General features: G+C 44.8%; 1 protein-coding gene and 1 long non-coding RNA gene across 3 annotated transcripts in view; both read left to right on the top strand.

Moving 5' to 3' along the window:
- Positions 1–19,922, top strand: part of LOC146194200 (uncharacterized) — a 290,048-nt gene that overhangs the window by 83,262 nt on the left and 186,864 nt on the right. The gene's annotated exons all lie outside the window — the stretch shown is intronic.
- Positions 10,883–16,284, top strand: LOC146194204 (uncharacterized). The gene is made up of 2 exons (XM_084597288.1): positions 10,883–11,935; positions 12,521–16,284. The coding sequence occupies exons 1-2, from the start codon at positions 11,815–11,817 to the stop codon at positions 12,727–12,729; spliced, it is 330 nt and encodes a 109-aa protein (XP_084453414.1). The 5' UTR covers positions 10,883–11,814; the 3' UTR covers positions 12,730–16,284.

A 19,922-nucleotide genomic window follows, 5' to 3' on the forward strand; every position in this document is an offset into this window, starting at 1 on the left:
CAAGTTCAAAAGTGTACTATTTGTGTTTGTCTAGCAAGAAAAACAAAGGAAGCTAAGAAAAAACGAAAAAAAAAAATGAACATATGTTGAAAAAACACTAGCCATTAACACATAAAGCATATTCGTTCTTTTATTAATGATAAAGTGGCCTTCAACAATAGTACAAAGCCTGAACATTTAGGAAGGTGCTGTGCCAGGCAGCTATTTTACAGAAACCTGAACCATTTCACCTGTAGTAATGCGCATCCCTTTGTCCTTTGTTCATCCCTTGTTTGCCCTTTGTGAACAAAGGGCAATTCCTAGTAGCTCCAGGACGAATGAAGCGGCTGGGCTAAAGCCAAAAGGACGCTCAGTTGTGGATGTGTCGGGAAGCGACCGGAAAGTCCGATGTTGCAAGGAGATATATCACATAGCAACATGGAATGTAAGATCTATGACGCAAGGTAAACTGGATATCGTCAAGCGAGAAATGGACAGATTGAACATTGATATCTTGGGTATCAGCGAGCTCAAGTGGACCGGAATGGGAGAATTTAACTCCGGCGACCATTATGTCTTTTATTGTGGGCACGAATCCAAGAGAAGGAATGGGGTCGCTCTCATAGTAAACACAAGAATGGGCAAAGCAGTGCTAGGGTACAACCCCAAAAACGACCGAATGATTTCACTTCGGATCCAAGGTCACCCTTTCAACATAACAGTTATCCAAGTCTATGCACCGACCACTGCTGCTGAAGAAGCTGACGTTGAGAGATTTTATGCGGACCTACAATGCCTTTTAGACCGCACCCCATCATCAGACGTCCTTTTTCTCATAGGAGACGTCTTTTTTCTCATAGGTGGGTAGTGAAGAAATATCCGGAATTACAGGCAAGTTCGGTCTTGGTGAGCCAAATGAAGCTGGGCAGAGGCTAGTAGAGTTCTGTCAAGAAAACAACCTGACCATAGCGAATACTCATTTTCAACAGCACAAGAGGCGCCTGTACACATGGATTTCACCGGACGGTCTGTACAGGAATCAGATCGATTATATTATTTGCCGGCAGAGATGGAGAAGCGCTATACAAGCAGTAAAAACAAGGCCTGGGGCCGATTGTGGCACCGATCATCAGCTTCTTGTTGCCAAAATTAAGCTTCGATTGAGGAAAGCGCAGAAAACTAGAAGGCCTTTCAGGTATGATCTGGATCAGATTCCATTAGAATATGCTGTGGAAGTGAGGAATCGATTTCAAGAATTAGATCTAGAAGACAAAGAGCCCGAAGAGATGTGGACTGATGTTCGTGATATAATACAAGAAGTTGCTACTAAGGTAGTTCCAAAGCAAAAGAAATGCAAAAAAGCAAACTGGTTATCTGAAGAGGCTTTGCAAATAGCTGAGGAAAGGAGGATGGCAAAAGGTATGGGGGAAAGAGAAAGATACAAGGTGCTCAATGCGGATTTTCAGAAAATAGCAAGGAGAGATAAGAATGCCTTCCTGAACATACAGTGTCAAGCAGTTGAGGACAACAGCCAATTAAGGTACACAAGAGCTCTGTATAAGACAATCAAAGATATCAAAGGAAGCTTCTGTGCTAAGCTGGGCGTGATAAAGGACAAACGAGGCAAGGACCTCACTGAAGCCTCAGAGATAAAGAAGAGGTGGCAGGAATACACAGAAGAACTGTACAAGAAGGACCCGGATGTGCAAACCCAACATAGGACGGTTGTGATTTCTGATCTCGAGCCGGGCATCCTGAAGAGTGAAGTTGAATGGGCCTTAGCCAGCCTTGCTAAGAACAAAGCTAGCGGAATTGATGGTATTTCAGCTGAGTTGCTTCAAAACCTCAACCACGACGCTGTTAACACACTGCATACATTATGTCAAAAGATTTGGACAACCCTGCAGTGGCCACAGGATTGGAGGAGGTCAGTTTACATCCCCATTCCAAAGAAAGGCAGTGCCAAAGATTGTTCCAACTACCGCACGATCGCGCTTATTTCGCATGCTAGCAAGGTGATGTTGAAAATCCTGCAAGGTAGGCTGCAGCAGTATGTGGATCGGGAGCTTCCGGACGTGCAAGCTGGGTTTCGCAAGGGCAGAGGAACTAGAGACCAAATTGCCAACCTTCGCTGGATCATGGAAAAAGCAAGAGAGTTCCAGAAACCCATTTACTTCTGCTTTATTGATTATGCGAAAGCGTTTGACTGCGTAGATCACAGCAGATTGTGGCAAGCTCTCCAAGAGATGGGAGTTCCAATTCACCTCATCTGTCTCCTCGGGAACCTTTATGAAGGGCAAGAGGCCACAGTCAGAACTGGGCATGGTCTTACTGATTGGTTTCCGATTGAGAAAGGGGTGAGGCAAGGCTGCATACTGTCGCCCTGCCTATTTAACCTATATGCAGAGTGCATCATGAGGAAGGCCGGTCTGGACGAGTCTTCAGCTGGAGTGAAGATTGCTGGAAAACGTATCAACAACCTTAGATATGCGGATGATACCACTTTAATGGCAGAAAGTGAAGTGGAACTCAAGAGACTTCTGATGCGCGTACAAGAAGAGAGTGAGAAGTTTGGGCTTAAACTGAACATTAAAAAGACGAAGATCATGGCGTCTTGCCCTATCAAGTCCTGGAGCATCAATGGACAAGAAGTGGAAGCTGTGACAGATTTTCTATTCTTGGGCGCCAAGATTACCTCGGAAGGAGACTGCAGCCATGAAATTAGGAGACGCCTGCTTCTGGGAAAGAGAGCAATGGTTAGCCTTGACCGCCTAGTAAAGAGCAGAGACATTAGTCTACCAACCAAGATCCGTATAACCCGTGCTATGGTCTTTCCAGTTGTGATGTATGGATGCGAGAGTTGGACTGTGAAAAAGGCTGACCGCCGAAGAATTGACGCGTTTGAATTGTGGTGCTGGCGAAGACTCTTAAGAGTTCCTTGGACTGCCAGAAGATCAAATCAGTCGATATTGTCGACCATAAACCCTGACTGCTCATAGGAGGGTCAAATTCTAAAGTTAAAGCTCAGCTACTTTGGTCATCTGATGAGAAGAGAGGAGTCGCTGGAGAAAGATTTGATGTTGGGAAAGGTTGAGGGTCGCCGGAGAAGGGGTAGGCAGCGAACGCGTTGGTTAGATGGCATTCTCGAGGCATTGCAGATGAAGCTATGTGATGTTAAGAAGATAGTGAGAGACCGGAAAGCGTGGCGTGACATGGTCCATAGGGTCACGAAGAGTCGGACACGACTGAACGCCTGAACTGAATGCGCATCCCGGCGGTGTGGGCTGGGCACTTATTTTTCGGTCCACTAGCTCCAGGATGCGAAAACTGCATCATGTGCATTCCCATTTTCCGAGTTTTGAGCTCTGTAGTGCAGGCTAACAAATTGTCGATGACTTATTTTTGTCTGATTGTTGCACAGCGCGTGTAAATAAATTACCACTGCACCTAATAAACACTGACATGCACGTGCAACATCGCCGATCATAAACGGTCACACTGATGTCCGTCCGGACATCGGCGCACTCATCACAGCGCTCTTCGTAGTCTCACACAGCACTCTAGTAGGACGTAATCCGTACATCACAGCATCTCACGGCGAGCACAAACCACACCTCCAACAAACACGAATGACGCGATGCTTGGGCTAGAGACACGCCGGCGGCACCCAGCTTTTTTAGCGACTACGTAGAACTTGCAGCACCAAACCTCAATGCGAGCAGAAAGCGATGCATTACGTGACGCATCTCATCACAGATAGAAGTGAGGAAACTTTGAAGAATCATAACTACACCGTCGTAGACGTTAATCCACATGATAACGAGGACCAAATGAGCGGACGTGCGGGCCGCGGGCTGGCTGTCAACACCGCGATTACATGTGCTTGCGCTGGTCGTGCTTGCGACCCTGCCGCGGTCCAACTCACGTAAACCTATCATCATGCCATCAAGTAGTATATCACCCATTCTAGGCACTATTCTTGCCACTGTACTATTCTGTGTAATTTCACATTTCACGCATGCAGTAGTACATAATCCTGCACCTCGCACGTACACCTCATACGAACTTCGATTTGGCTACATATGGCTACCGTGTTGTTGCTACAACCACATCTGGGGATCTCGGATCCGTCCGGCTTTCCCGACGGATCCCAAGGCCCATATCGGAGAAAAATGCGTTGGGTCCGTCGGAAGAACCCTACCGATCGGGTCCGTCCGCCGTACCTCTGAAAAGTATTTCCCGGATCCGTCCGTCGTATCCCGAAGAAAAACGCACCGGGTCCGTTGGACGTACCTTTAAGACCATTGATCGGGTCCGTCGGACGTACCTTTAGCCACACAGCGCAGCCCTATGGCAGTCGCGTAACCGGCGAAACGAATAAAGAGCGCATCAGAGGAAGAAAGTTCGGCGATGCACTCTGATGCATATCTTACGCATTGGATTTGTTAGAGACGACCATGGAATAATTTGAACAAATTGTTCGATATACACGGTCATTTGGCAGCTGGATATACCATTGCTTGTAAATCCGGCCGCGCAAAATATATAGTAAAAAATTTACTTCTTTTTCCACATTCTATGTTCACAACAAACATATGCATAACTATCGCACTGAGATCAAGCGCCAAATGAAAATTCGCGCTTCACTTCAGTTCGAATAATAGCTCTCGAGGCCAAATGTTCGAATGAGTCGCGTTACATATGCTGTGTATGCGAGGTGGGTACGTGGGGGACGAATTAAACTGCACTGCAAAAGATGGTTTGGTTTGGTTTATGAGGTCCCAAAGCAACTCGATCAGGCTATGAGATACGCCGTATATAGTGGAGGCGCGGGCTCCGAGAATTTCGACCACCTATAGCTGGGCTTTTACCGTGTAAGCTGACATATCGATGTACGCGGGCGCCTTGCTAGTTTTCGCTCCCATCGAAAAGCAGTCACCTCAGACAGGATTGAATTCCACACCCTTGGACGCAGAAGTCGAGTACGCCAACTGCACTAGCACAGCGGGGGAGGACACTGTTGCGTTGTCGGGTGCCTGGTTTTGCCCGCGGCTGCTACGTTTTTGTGACATGGCCATACAGTCCCGTTCCACATAGCTTCCACTGGGCCATCGCAATTCAATCTCGACCTCCTATAAAATCGCAACCATGCAATTCCTGGCACGAAGTCACCTCCTGGTCGAATTAGCGTGGCTTACCCTGAGTCGCCAGACAGTTCGTTTATACACGCTGGCCAACAAAAACGTACGCGATCTGTTGGCTCTTAATTGATCACAACGGTGCACTGCGATGCCGATCGACGCCACGTACACGCTTACGGGCGGCATGCAATTCGTTGCAGCCTCCGCTGCTAGTTACGCGAGTGCGAGTCGTGAAAAAAGAAACTATGTCGGGACTGCGGGCATTGCAAAATTAACATGCAGTTTCACGGGTTGGTTCGGCTGGAGGCTTTTAATTGTGCCCGCGTATGCGGTGCGATTTCTGTGGTGGTGTAGTGTAGAGCAGGCAATAGGTAACACGCGGTAACAATTAATTAAGCAGGCTCTGGTATATAACTGATAATACCTTTTAACTAGTCATGCGCACTAGCGCCTCATTTGCAAACAGCTATAGGTTTGTATAGCTGAGGTCACAATTATATTATATCTGTATCAGTTTTTTAATTTTTGGAAACACCATTATCGTCCCCGCTTTTAGCACATGAATTTAGGCCGCGCATGGCAGAAAATGAATTCCTCTCGGTCGAGGATAATATAGTGCGCGCGGCATATGTAGGGGTGTACGTTGTACGATCGCTTCGCTAGCCATTCCTCCCGGGCGCTCCCGAACATTATGAAAGGAGTGACACCCGTGGCGGTGCGTGACGCGTATTGAATCGTAAAGATCAGCATGCATCACTAGCATGGCGATTTGCGCTCACCCGCTGTATAGTTTCGGTTTCGCCTGTGTATGGCCGAAACTACCCGAGCAGGTAGCGTAGATGGCAGCGTACTGCTCCGAAGTTGTCACTTGTTCCTTCGTAGCGCCCAGGAGGGACGGCAGGCTTCGAGAGCAAGGTATATATGAAGCGGGCTCATAAGTGTGCCAGGTCGAAAAAATAGAGGTGGCTATGGCCAGGTACGCGCTCGATCATCTCAGTGGTTTCAATTTAGCCGGTGCATCAAAATTTCTTGCGCTAAATACGGCAGCAGAATTATGTTTTGGGAAGTTTACACTGATATAGATACTGACATGGGCGTCGGCATGACCCCCTGCATGGTGCCAACAAATTCTTATTCACTGAAACTGCTCAGTCAGAACACTTAGTGACATAATTTGTTCATTCTAGAAGGTCAAACTTGTGGAAGTTTAAATTTTAGGGCTTGTGTTATGAAATTAAGGAAAAAAATATGGGAGATGGAATCAACCCCAACCTTTACAGCCCCCTTTACCGATACATTATCACCAGGTTTGATTTGGTTGTTTATTCTGATGCAAAAAATTCATAAATAGCGATAAATGGACAGCAGCAGTTTGGCAGTTAAAATCTTAAGGGTCCCTGTATCAAATGCTTTTTGAAGATTAAGAAAAGGTAGCTAATTTTATTTGAGTTGAATATGCCCATGCTTCTTATTTAGTGAATCAGTATATGCAAAGCATTCCTCATCACCTGATGGGCCAGCTCATCAAGACACTTACAGTAGTTGCTTAACTGTGGCTGCTTCCTCTTAGTATGAAATGAAAAACCAACTTGAATTTGAGGGAAAAATTCCTAAGAAAGGAAAAGGTGCGAGTACTGAGTCATCAAAAGTGCCTTAAAATTGAGATACTCGCTTAAAATCAAGAGACTTAGCTGCAGTATATGCAGCCAAAGAAGAAACAGAAAAAGGCTTTTGAAATGTCAAAACAAGTGATTTTAATAGCACCCCCAAAATTCAGCAAGAGTACTGGGCAATTTTAGAGTGTATGGTTTAAGCAGAATTCATTTTACCCAAATTTAATACTCACCTTGGCTGTTCTGCCAATGCCAAATTTTTCTAAAAAATTGCAACACTTAGAAGCACAGTATCTTGCACAAAAAAAGCCTAGCCCTGAAGGCTTTTGCTTTCTTTTCTAGAATGCATTCATGCCTTGTTAGAAATGTTAAGGTATAGAAGCACGATCAAAAGCGACCATTCAGAGCTTCATTGTAACTATCCAAAATATAAGTTATGAACTGCAAAATAAAATGACCCAAGTTTAAGGTCTAATTGCGTTTTTTAAGTTTTGCTCCCAGCTATGCTGGTCCCTGTAGACCTTTCCTCAACTCTTTAAACTGTACTTCAGGACCTAGTAGAAGTAGTAGTAATAAACTTTATTTCGCTACAAAAATGAGTGCCAAAGAGGTTTGCAACTTGTAGAACCAGGGCCATCTGTCACTTCGACATGGAGGACTCCAGCCAGGTGCACCAATTAAAAGGAGGAGAGTCAAGATAAATGGGGGACTGAATGGCAATGGTGCAAAGGAAAAGCAGTGTTCTAGGTTAATGCAAATGGGAGATATAGTTGGGACAAGATGCTTTAGGTGGGAACGGTAAAGAAAGAAATGCACTGGGAGAAGGAGGAAGAAACTTTAATGACACGGAGTATTAGGCTCCAAGAATGTCCCGAGTACGGGTCACCAAGGCCAACCAGCCCGTCAGCTGGTGCAAGACTAGCCAAGCTCACCAGGTCGGGGAAGAAAAATTATAATGTTATATCTTTTCTTGTATGGCAGTTTTCGGTTCTATATCGGGTGGTTTTTAAGGCTAACTACACGACTTAATCCTGCTCATTCATACATTACATTTTAAAAACGGAAGCCCATATACAGCTCAACCTGGCTTTTTAATTTGTCTTCATCGAATGTTTAGCGGTGAGGCATGTGCTTGCTCATGGTGTATACTACTTCACTTGTGTTTTGGATTTTAGTGATTTCTTGTTTATTGTCACTTTTTTTTTTGTCAATGCTTTGTTAGGAGAGAAAACTGGTACATGTGTATATGACGTTTTGACTTCGGCTGAATCACATGTTAAGAAAATGTGCATAAATTCCTCCGTTTTCCAATAAACCTCAGTTGACAGTCGGTGCTGTGTTCATCTCCCTACCTCTGACCACATCTATCTCAATCTCAAAGACCTCATTCCAAAAGTAACATGCACAAGTATTGATACAGCCATAAATTTATTACAATGAATAAGACTTTGCTGTCAGCCATGATGAACTTGACTTTCTGCAACATCTAATGTCAAAGTGAAAGTGATCGCTCCTTCTGCTTATATGCTTCACTTATTATTAAGGAGATTATTAAGTTGGTTTAGACCTCAAGGCAGAATATTAGTTTAAATAGTTTAGTCAAACAAACAAAAAAACACGGAAAAGAAATTATAACCGAGCTTTTTCTTGGTTGAAGCGCCGTACAGAGGAAGAAAGTAATCATATTTACACAGGTGGAAGCAGGCTCAAGCATTTTAGAACAGCTCAGGGAGCAGTAATAAAGTAACTTCGGAGCAGCTTTGAAGCAATAAAACGAGAGTTTTGGAGCAATCACATTATGTCTTGGAGCAAGATTCTAGACTCGCTTTTAATGATAGAATTCTAGCTTCCTCACTTAACCCTTTGAGTGTCGAATATTCCGAAAAAAAAAAAAAATCACCTCCAGTGTCGAACTATTCCAAACGCTATGCATTTAGCGCAATACCCATACTGCAAAAACGCCGCGGGACGGCATGCGGCCGCAGCACCTGTACAGCAAAACCAGTCAAAGGGTTAAATAGCAGCAAATGGAATGCTGCCTTCTAAACTTCATAATTGAAGATCGTTTAACTAAGAGATTTATACTGTTTTGTAAGATTCAAAGGTGGACTTTACAACTTTGATGCGCTCAAGTATTGCCACTAGTTCGAAGTTCACATCAATGAACAGTACATTTCTGCTTTCTATCTTGTGCATATTCTTTTTGATCCTGCGCCTGTGCTGATAAATTTCTGGATACTGGCCAGTAACGCCTTCAGGGAAGATAGGTGGCACTTTAATGAATGAATGAATGAAAACTTTATTTCCACCGAAAAGGAGCCCTTCATCTCCCGCCCCCGGCACGCAGGCCGGGTAGCGGGTCAGGAGGGCCCCGCAGGCTGAGGTCAGGTGAGGTTACAAGCACTCTTCACGGCCTCAGCCGCCAGGCGGGTCGCGTGCCGCTGAACGGTGGGATCTCCGCTCCGCAGCCAAACCTCCCAGGCTTCTCTACTATCAATGTTAATGCCGGCGCCTGGGGAATCGGCGCATTGCCATATTATATGATCTAGCGTGCCTTTTTGTCCGCAATTTTTACATTTAGAATCTTCTTCCTCCCCGGTCTGTGTTAAGAAAACCCAGACAGGGCAGATGTAGTTATCGGCTTGTAATCGCCTCCAGATGCGTGCTTCATTGTTAGTGAGAGACCGATCTGGGGGAGGGTATACTTTTCGATCTAATTTGTAAGATTCTGTGATCTCATTGTATGTGATAGCGCAATCTTTAATTCCCTTGCATTCGGGCTGTTCTACCGCTGCCCGGTGGTAGAGATCTCGGGCCAGCAGGTGCGCAGCTTCGTTGCCAGGGACAGATTCGTGTGCTGGTATCCATATGATGGATATGGTTCTAGTAATGGGATTTGTGAGAAGAATCTTTTTGGCCTCCTCTGAGATCCGTCCTTTTGCAAAATTCCAGACAGCCGTTTTGCTGTCGCTGATTATGGTTTTGGCCTGTGTACCAGTGCATGCGAGCGCTATTGCGACCTCTTCAGCTGTACTAATGTCACGGGTGCGTGTTGAGGCCGCAATTTTAGGTGCACCTTCTCCATTTACTACTGCCGAGACAGCTGCTCCATGTCGTCCGCATGATGCGTCTACATAAGCAACTTCATCGACTGCTTTGCGTTTCATTCTTTTAGCGACGGCTTTGGCTCTGTGTTCTCTGCGTTCTTTGTTGTAGTCTGGGTGCATGTTTCGAGGTAAGGGTGGTACCAGTATGTGTTCCCTTATGTTGGGTGGGATAGATGTTTTCGTCTGTGGGCCTCTGTCTGATTGGAGTCCGACCCAGTCTAGGATGGCTCTGCCTGTCTCCGTCTGACTTAGTCTTTCCAGTTGAGAGATTCTGACAGCTTCAGTGAGCTCTTGCCATGTATTATGAATCCCCATTTTCTCCAGCTTCTCTGTTGATGTGGAGACAGGGAGGCCTAGTGCGCGTTTGACGCATTTTCGAATTATGACGTCGATTTTTTCACGTTCTGTCTTTTTGAGATTGAGAAAAGGTGTGGCATAACATATGCGACTGATGATGTAGGCCTGTGTCATTTTGAGTAGACTACGTTCCTTGAGACCGTGTCCTCTAAGCGCTACTCTTCTGAGGCACTTTAAGTACCGTATTTACTCGCGTAATGAACCCACCCCCCACTTTTGTCGTCGAAAATTGAATTTTTTTTTTTTTTACGTCGCGTACCCGCCCGCAGGGTCGTTGTTCAGCATGTTCGCGTTATCTCGGCTCAATTGGCCGGCGCTGTCGACTGTCGACGATCATAAAATTGTCTGATCGCGCAGTGATAAAAAAAACATCATTTGAAGCCAACGATGCTGAACACCGGCGACGCGAACGCGGGTGACGCGGGGACGCGGGCGTCGACTGCACGCTTTCGTTGATCGTTCATTGACCTTGCATGATTCGTTGGTGGATGCAAGGTCAATGTACAACTGGTCGCGCAACTTGGAAGAAAACGCGTGCAGCTGCCTACTGCCAGCGGCATCAACTCGATGATGTGACCAGGGGCCCGATCCTCGATATTCGCCTTCCCCTGGCGGCGCCATATTGTCTTTCTGATTGGCTCAGAAAAGAGTCACTTGCTTCAAACTTGTGGCGCGAAACCATCAGTTGAGGCAAGCACTTTTAGCGGGTACGTCAAAATGACGTAGCCGTGAAAATTGATTTCAACCGGAGCTATCCTTGTTGCCTGGATGACAAATACGAATGATTTTGGAGTGGAAGCAAAGTTACTGATGGTGGTTTGGAGAACACTTACGCTCGATTAACCAATGTGATGAAAATAATGGCATACTGGGAAGGAGCGGATGCTCAAATTTGATTGGCTGAAGCTATGTCACGTGAAACACGTGATACGCAAGCATATTTAGATTACGTCAAATTGACGCGTCATGACGTAACTGACGTGCCGCCATTACCGAAATTGCTGACGTTTGGCCGCCATAATTTCGCCGAGTGGCGAGGTGCCCGAATTATGCTAATGAGACTATGGCGACAGGCAAGCTGATTTATGCAGCCGTTAGCCTACCGTAGTTTCTTAGCTTGTTATTAAAAGTAAAAGGATAACTTTATATACACCTTGTATGGCTTTTTAAACGGAATAGAAAGGCAAATTACGAGCGCGTATGAAATAAAGGACGTTTGAGACAATCTCTAATTGGGGCAGAAGCGTGCGGCCGCGTTACGGCGCTAACTGCTTTCTTATTTCAAACCCTTTCTTCCCATGGTAAGAAATTATTGGTCTGCGCGGTTATAATAACCCAGCAATGGCGGCGGCCATGGAGGGCGGTACGCTTACGAGTGGTCTTCGTGCCGTTCGTCGTCTGCAAGTAGTGATCGAGGATTTGCTGCAGCACAGCAATGCTGTCAAATTGTCTTGAAAGATAGCTCGTCAGTACAGTCAGATCTGAGGAGTGTAGTGTGGCGGCTTTGCAAGCTCCGAGGCGAGAATTGCCCTGCGCTCGGAGTGTTGAACTGTTGAGCTACTGGTGTTTCGGGTGGAATCGGCAGTGGTGAACGCCTCTGATGTAGGATGGCACGAAATGTATTCGTTCGACCGAGCAACGAGCTCCTGGAATGTGTCGGGCTTCTCGATGGGTGTCGACCAGCAAGGCAACGCAGTCAATCTGCTGGAAATGCTGCAGCACGTCGAGCATCACAGAGGTAAGTGCAATAGGAAAACCTGCAAAGGTGACTGTTCATACAGCGTCATTCGCATTCAAGTTGTACACAGGCGGGAAATGACTGAAGAATAAAGGAATACTTACAGGACGCATGCGGCGAATCCGATATTTTTAATCAGCACTTTGCGTTGCTTTTAGCTGCCTATTTCTACGACGCATTATAATTTTCTTCAACTTCTCTACACTGCACGAACTTAAAAAAAAAAAAAAAAAAAACTGAGTGTGCTTGTAGTTGTCAAGATTTCTTGGTTAATGGTTTCGACGACCGAGAAAGGAAAAACAAGTGAAATCGCCTGATATAAGTCGTTCCTTTAATTGCAAAAAAAAAAAAAAAAAAAAAAAGAAAGAAAAAGTTAGCCGTCACAATACAATTTCCGCCACCAAGCCGTCTTTACCTGTTACGGAAAGGGTTCACTTAGGTTTAGGTTTTGCACTGACCATTTCTTGCATTCATAGATTACACTTTACCGCAGCATAGCTTGCAGCTTTGATGATTTTGAATGTTCCTGTGCCATGCGTGTTTGATATTTTATTTGCATATAATTTAGGCACTAAACATTTGCAGGTGATCGTGTGGACCATGTGCAGCCGTTGCAGCACTTCCCATCCGAGTCATCGTGTGGGCGAGAAGTCCTGGGGCCATATTCAACATCATTAACCTCTCTGCTAGGCTTGTATAATCTGGGAGGCCACGCCTTGTCCCTGGACGGCCACATCAGATGTGAAGTGCTATGCAGATGGACAGCTCTTGTTGAAGATCGTTACAGCTTGTAGTGTGTGCAGATCACATGACATTGACGCCACCTGCAAATGGTAATCGCAGCAGGAACATCGACAAGTACAAGGAAGAGGACATGCAACATTTATATTAACTTGGACAGGAACAACTTGATCACCTGCACTTGAGATTTTCACTCGCTGTCATGATTTTGATATATGCCACAAGTGATCAATGTGCACATTCTTACTGCTTCATGTTCGATAGCATACTGCTGAAAAGCCGTCCAAGTCTTAATTTTTTCTGTGGGTTTGGGATATAACCATCTCTTTGGTGTACATTTTGTTGATAGCATGTGCAAGAACCAAGTTCAGCTTTGGGGTGGCGCAGTGGTTACGGCGCTCGACTATTGTTCCCAAAGACGCGGGATCGAATCCCGGCCTCGGCGGCCGCTTTTCGATGGAGGCGAAAAGCAAGGCGCCCGTGTGCTGTGCGATATTAGTGTACGTTAAAGAACCCCAGGTGGTTGAAATTTCCGGAGCCCTTCACTACGGCGTCTCTCATAGCCTGAGTCACTTTGGGACGTTAAACCCCACAAACCAAACCAAACCTTTCTTTGGTGCTATAATTTTTTGTCTACCATCTGTAGACATACTGAGTGTATTCTACAAGTGCTGTGGCTCTCGCTGAGAGCTGTCATTCTTTGTTGTATACTTTGCTTTTTTGTGTTCTGCTTAAACTCAGTGTGCATTTTATTAAGTGCTTCATGTCAATGAAACGCAGGAAGGTACAAAAACGTTCTCCTTCTACCTCCAGAAGTGCCATTCTGAGTAGGACGTGCGTGCACATATAGTTCACAATTCACTTTGGTGTTTGTGGCAAGTAAGCAGTCTGCGACATACTACTTCAGTGAGAATATTTGACATGCATGTACCCTGGTGGATGTGTCTGCAGTCGTTTACCATAGTAGAGTCCATTTCGTTACACCTATCTTGTGTGCTACTAGGGTGAAATGTGAGGTGCCCACTGTGTTTTTCCACAAACTGCAGAGTGAAGCGAGCTGTGCTTCTTTGTATTTGGTTGGCTTTATGCTTGTTTTCTATTGCTTCCTTCATATGCTGAATGTAGATGAACAGCAATCAACTAGTTGTCCCAAGGATAATTTGTGCATCTATTTGGTGGTCATTGTCTTTCATTGTTGTATGCACGAAAAATGAGGGCCCCGCCAACTTGTCAACCCATTTCGGCAATTTTAGATTCCACTTTTGCAAAATTTGCCATTTTCACTTTGCACTGCAATTACCGATGCTTTATTCATGTTAATCAAGATCCCAGATAACCTGTTTAACCTCTGCATCATTTGTGTGGCTCGGCTATCAATGAACATTTTTGTATTCATTTTTTTTTTTTACAAAGGCAACTATTGACTTCTCTGTTTTGTAACTAGGTGATATTGATGTGCATGTGCACCCACTGGCAAAAGTTCTTGAAGGTGGCTTCGCAAGGGAAAGAATGCATTCGTTTGTGTTCGAGATAAATTGCTTGACATTTCATGTTACACTATATAACCCATAGTCACAATAATGATGCACAAGCGCAGGAATGAAATAAAAACTTTTTGATAAGAATGGCCTTCATAAATTTTTGACTGCAGCTCTACAAAATGCTTTGCTCCTTTTGTACATTGCTACATATCTTGTTCCATAAAATATCTCCCTCCATGATACCGTTGTGTGTAGACCTTCCATACCCCTATTATGAGGCTGCTATCTGGGCCAGTTGCTTCTTGACACATTCTTGCTGCTGCCACATGCCCTCCGGCACTCACATATGTTAAAAGAGGGTTGGTAAAGCTCACATATTCATGCTCTAAGCCACTGAAGCATGGCTTCATCACTCGAGATGTTTATCGAATGATTGCAGCTGTGTATAACTGCTTCATTATTTTTTTTCTGTTAGTTGCTTTTGTAGCCTTATCTTCATTGTTCTTTGTGAGCTTTAAATTGAGAATTTTAAGGAAGGGGCATACATTTTATGCCAATCACTTTCATCTCATTTATGTGGAAGCACTTTCAAGGACACTTTTGTTTCGAATCCCGGCCTCGGCGGCAGCTTTTCGGTGGAGGCGAAAAGCAAGGCGTCCGTGTGCTGTGCGATGTCAGTGCACGTTAAAGAACCCCAGGTGGTCAAAATTTCCGGAGTCCTCCACTACGGCGTCTCTCATAGCCTGAGTTGCTTTGGGACGTTAAACCCCACAAACCAACCAAACCAACCAACTTTTGTTTCATCATCACTTTTTAACATTTTGTACCATTGTGCTAGTAGTGAGTTGTATAACTTTTTGCTCTCATAAGTGACAGCTGCACTAGTTTCACTTACACCTATCCTATTGTCACATTTGTTTTCTACGATATCTAGTATCCCTATGCTTTCCTATTGTATCAGCTTCAGCAATCCTCTCTGCATTTAACCCTCAGAATGTGTTCCATATTTTGCACGTCTGCTATGTGTACAGCCTAAATTGAACACCACAATATATTCTTAAGATTGCATTCAAAAGATAACTTCCTGAAGGTACAATCCTATTGAACACAGTAGACGTCATACTATCCATAAGTGAGCCATTCTTTTTCATGATGTATTGAAGAATTTGTGAATTAAGCGATTTCATTTTATCTTGACCACATTCATCTGTTGTTTCTGTGGTACAGCCTCTGCCATAGCTGCATCTATAACTTGGCTGTTGGCACCGTGGTCAAATGTCTTGCGAGCCAGCAGAGCCTAATGTAGCGTAGATGTTCAGCTATTGGCTTCTTGCTTTTTTTTTTGATGCAGCAACGTTAAAGCCTCTCTTCTGCACAAAACGCGACGTTGTGAGGGAAAAATCTTGGGCACATTTCAGACAGGTGACATGGCCGAGTACTCAATGTGACGTCTCTGGCTTCACCTTTGAGATGAATGTGTGAGGTGATAAACCTTGCAGGATCTTTGGGTAATAAGACAGGCAACCCTTAGGCCATGGAAACGCATCCGTACAGCTTGGTTACAGTGGGCTTTATAGGTATCTAGACAAGTGGTCTTCCACATAATTGGATAACTTACAGGTATACGCTACTGATATGTATCATAGAATAAATACTAGGTGTTAGCAGTAGCAAAGTCGATTCACACGAATGAGAGTCTGCAGACAGGAGCCATAAAAGCTGTTGTGTCATAGCGGTAAATGCTGAGCTTGCGTGTCCCCACAATTGTTTTTAGAGCATGAAGTTTTCAAGTGCTGTGCTGGTTTGCCTGATAGCCGTCACATTGAGTGACTTGCTGAAATAATGCTTAAGGCTTGTCTTCCTGAGACAAACATTTCTGCTTTTTGGTAGACTGCATAAAGGGAGCATTCTAGGTGTGGCAGGCATTTATGCACAGGTAAAATCATTCTTACACACACTATAACTACCTTTGCCCTGTCCATAACAGAATCAGGGAATACTTGCTCTGTCGCAGGTGCCGACTACCATTTAAATGACGAGTTCCATATTTATTTATTTATTTATTTATTTGCAAGTACTGTTAGCCCTTCCAGGCTGTTACAGGGTGGGCAATGTACATTCAAGCAGCACAACAAATTTCCAACTCTTTCTCAAAAGTTTCTAAAGCACAAGTTTTTTCAAATACGCTTCGGTCAAGGTTGTTCCATTCAATGATTGTTTTAGGCAGAAACGAAAATTTAAATACATCAACTCTTGGCACATACGACATCACTTTGATACTGGTAATACTGGTAATACTGGTAATACTGCGGAACGCATAGCATCCCTTGACTGTAGTTGCAGCCTAGTGGTTTGAGCATTTGGGGACCAATCCTCAGTGGTGTTGGGTACTCTTTGGTAAAACAGTGGGTGCTTGCTTTGCTGGTGCTGGGGTTATCTTGGGCCAAACACTTGGAGAATGGGTTTTTGACCCTATCTTGTGTTCCCTTGCTTTGTATAACTAATTTCTCTTCTTTGGTCTCCAAGGCCGTGCCACCTTTCAGATATGGCGATGAGCTGTACAAGTACAATACTGTAATTACTTGAATGTGTGACAGCCTTTCATTTTTTAGGCTGTGTATTGTAGAGTGTGGAGTGCTGTAAATAAATTTTGTATTGTTTTGTATATTGTCATTTTCAGTTTTCTTATAAGCAAGGCTTGATGTCAGGTGCATGTAGAAAAAATGCCAAAAAGTACCGAAAGCAAATAATACACCAATTGTTAGTCAACGACGAGCTGTTTAAAGCTACAGGGAATGTGTTGCGTGAGTAGCAGGTCTCTTAAAGTGTGCATGTTTTGCCAAAATAAAGGACAGAAGCTATACTGCAACCTGTTGGAAAAACCATGCATACAAGACACACTAGCTGCAAATCATACGCTCATTTAAACAAGCCATCACGGTTAGTTTTCCAATGATATGCAATCAGAATATCGAAAAAGTAAATTCCATGCTTTATTCCCATATTTATGCCCGTATTCAGGTGAGGTTCATTTGAGCATGTTTTTGAGTCAGAGTCTAGAGAGTGGATGTTAGACAGTTGCACGTTGGACATTATGCATTGCTGGAAGAGCACACAGGGGATGGCAAAGCCAATACAAATCATACAGTATTATCACCTGGCAATAATGACCCTTTGCCAAAAAATCCAGAACACCACCCGATTGCGTTGCTGTCTCTCCTAAAAATAATGTACTGCAGGCCACATCAGCCTTGCAATTCATGTTTCTTTTTGTCTAATATTGTCCCTCTGCATACTTCTGTTTTCCTTTTTTGTTGCTGTTACTTTTTACTTACGGTGTCCTTAAAGTCACGCTTGTTTTCCCCTTTGGCTCCCTTGCTTCACTCAGAGACAGGTTCGGGCTTTGTGTAGCATGTGCACTGGTTAATGTGTGCATGAATGCTACATTCAATGACAATTGCTTCAAGAAAATGGTTTCCATACTGCATCTAGCTCATTGTAATTAGACATCATATATCATATCCACTCTTCATGTCTGTTCCTTCACTTCCTGAGCGTCAAATAAAAAAAGTGAAGGCATTTCTCTAGCTGACCTCTTCACCCTTCTCTCCTCTAAAGAATCTTGCTGCACTGAAAGAAAGTGCCAGATGCTATTGCAAGTGCAAAACTGGTAAACAGTAGCAAAGGAACTAGGCTGTACCTGACAAATTTTGTTTCACTTGTGACATTGTGGTGTGATGTGTACCTGCATCAGACGAGCAGTGTTGCTACTTTTATAAAATGTTTTTAAGCAACATGCTCAGAAACCAAGGAGAATAATACCGACAGATTTTTTATTTTAACGAGATAATTAATACATCTGCCACAACACAGTGACACTCTGCATGCGGTGAAATGTGCATACAACGTGCTATGTACGTCTAATTCAGGGCACATTAAATGCCATCAGCGTGAAAGCTAACCTGTTGCTGCCAGTGGGCATCTGCATGGTTACACTTTTTATTGCATTTTCATTGCTGCCAGAAAATCTTATCTGCTTATTTTTGCGGCTGCGTGAAAACGTCCCCGCCGCGATGGCTCAATAAAAAGTAACCATGCAGACGCCGGCTCTCTGACCCGCAGTATGTGCGTATAGCCCAGTCACGACGATCGCATTTCGATGGAATTAACACGCCAGCGTGTTAATTCCATCCTAAAGGTGGTCCGATGTCAGCGCAGGCTAAGATCGCCAGATATATGGCCTAATCGAACTCTCCACTATGCGTGTTTTCACTACGCCGCTTCACCGGGCCGATATCCGCACGCTACGCCACTGAAGCCGACACGTAGCCGTAACAGACTTAACATAACGGTGGGCTGCCGCAGGCAATTTCCAACGGCAGTGATACCTTGAGAAGGCCAGCGTTGTCGTCGGACAGGTGTGTCTCTTCTCTAGTGGCAACTGCAGCCCGAAAATCTGCTGGGCGCTTCCAATTCTCAGTATTTGTAAACAACTTCTTTATATCTAGCTGAGAAGTGAATGTGCAAAGCTCGATCCTGATACTCGCCGATTTCTTTGCGCGACTAAGTCCATAAATGAAACTTACGCACAGCTAACCACATGCACGCATCTCAAGTAAGGCATCGCTCACACTTGACGACCGGCTGTTTGTGGGGTTTGCGTCGAGTACCGCCGTTCGTTCAGCCTAGCTGCTGCTGGACGTCCGACAGCGTGTGTACTATGATGCACTGTGGTCGCAACTACCGTAACTATAATAGTACAGTACAGCCGCAACGTATACGTAAGTATCTCACTATCTCTCCTCAGCCTTGCCCTGCCGCGCGACGCGTGTATGCAGCGTAAACACGGTTCGCACCAACCCTTCAGCTTCTCGGCATCGCAGCGTTGGCATTTTTGTAATCGGCGCCAAGTAGCAGACGACGGCGTTATTTTTTGTAACTTTTTTTCTTGTTTTTTAATTTTCGTCATCAATTTCTGTGTACACGCATTTTAGCACCGCCCCAATTTACACGTCACGGGTACGTCACAACATGGCCGAAAAGGCGAATGTCGAGGATCGGGCCCCAGGGGCCCGATCCTCGACATTCGCCTTTTCGGCCATGTTGTGACGTACCCGTGACGTGTAAATTGGGGCGGTGCTAAAATGCGTGTACACAGAAATTGATGACGAAAATTAAAAAACAAGAAAAAAAGTTACAAAAAATAACGCCGTCGTCTGCTACTTGGCGCCGATTACAAAAATGCCAACGCTGCGATGCCGAGAAGCTGAAGGGTTGGTGCGAACCGTGTTTACGCTGCATACACGCGTCGCGCGGCAGGGCAAGGCTGAGGAGAGATAGTGAGATACTTACGTATACGTTGCGGCTGTACTGTACTATTATAGTTACGGTAGTTGCGACCACAGTGCATCATAGTACACACGCTGTCGGACGTCCAGCAGCAGCTAGGCTGAACGAACGGCGGTACTCGACGCAAACCCCACAAACAGCCGGTCGTTAAGTGTGAGCGATGCCTTACTTGAGATGCGTGCATGTGGTTAGCTGTGCGTAAGTTTCATTTATGGACTTAGTCGCGCAAAGAAATCGGCGAGTATCAGGATCGAGCTTTGCACATTCACTTCTCAGCTAGATATAAAGAAGTTGTTTACAAATACTGAGAATTGGAAGCGCCCAGCAGATTTTCGGGCTGCAGTTGCCACTAGAGAAGAGACACACCTGTCCGACGACAACGCTGGCCTTCTCAAGGTATCACTGCCGTTGGAAAT

This window comes from Amblyomma maculatum, chromosome 3 (assembly GCF_055883805.1).
Source record: "Amblyomma maculatum isolate TAMU_Amacu chromosome 3, ASM5588380v1, whole genome shotgun sequence".
Lineage (NCBI taxonomy): Eukaryota > Metazoa > Arthropoda > Arachnida > Ixodida > Ixodidae > Amblyomma > Amblyomma maculatum.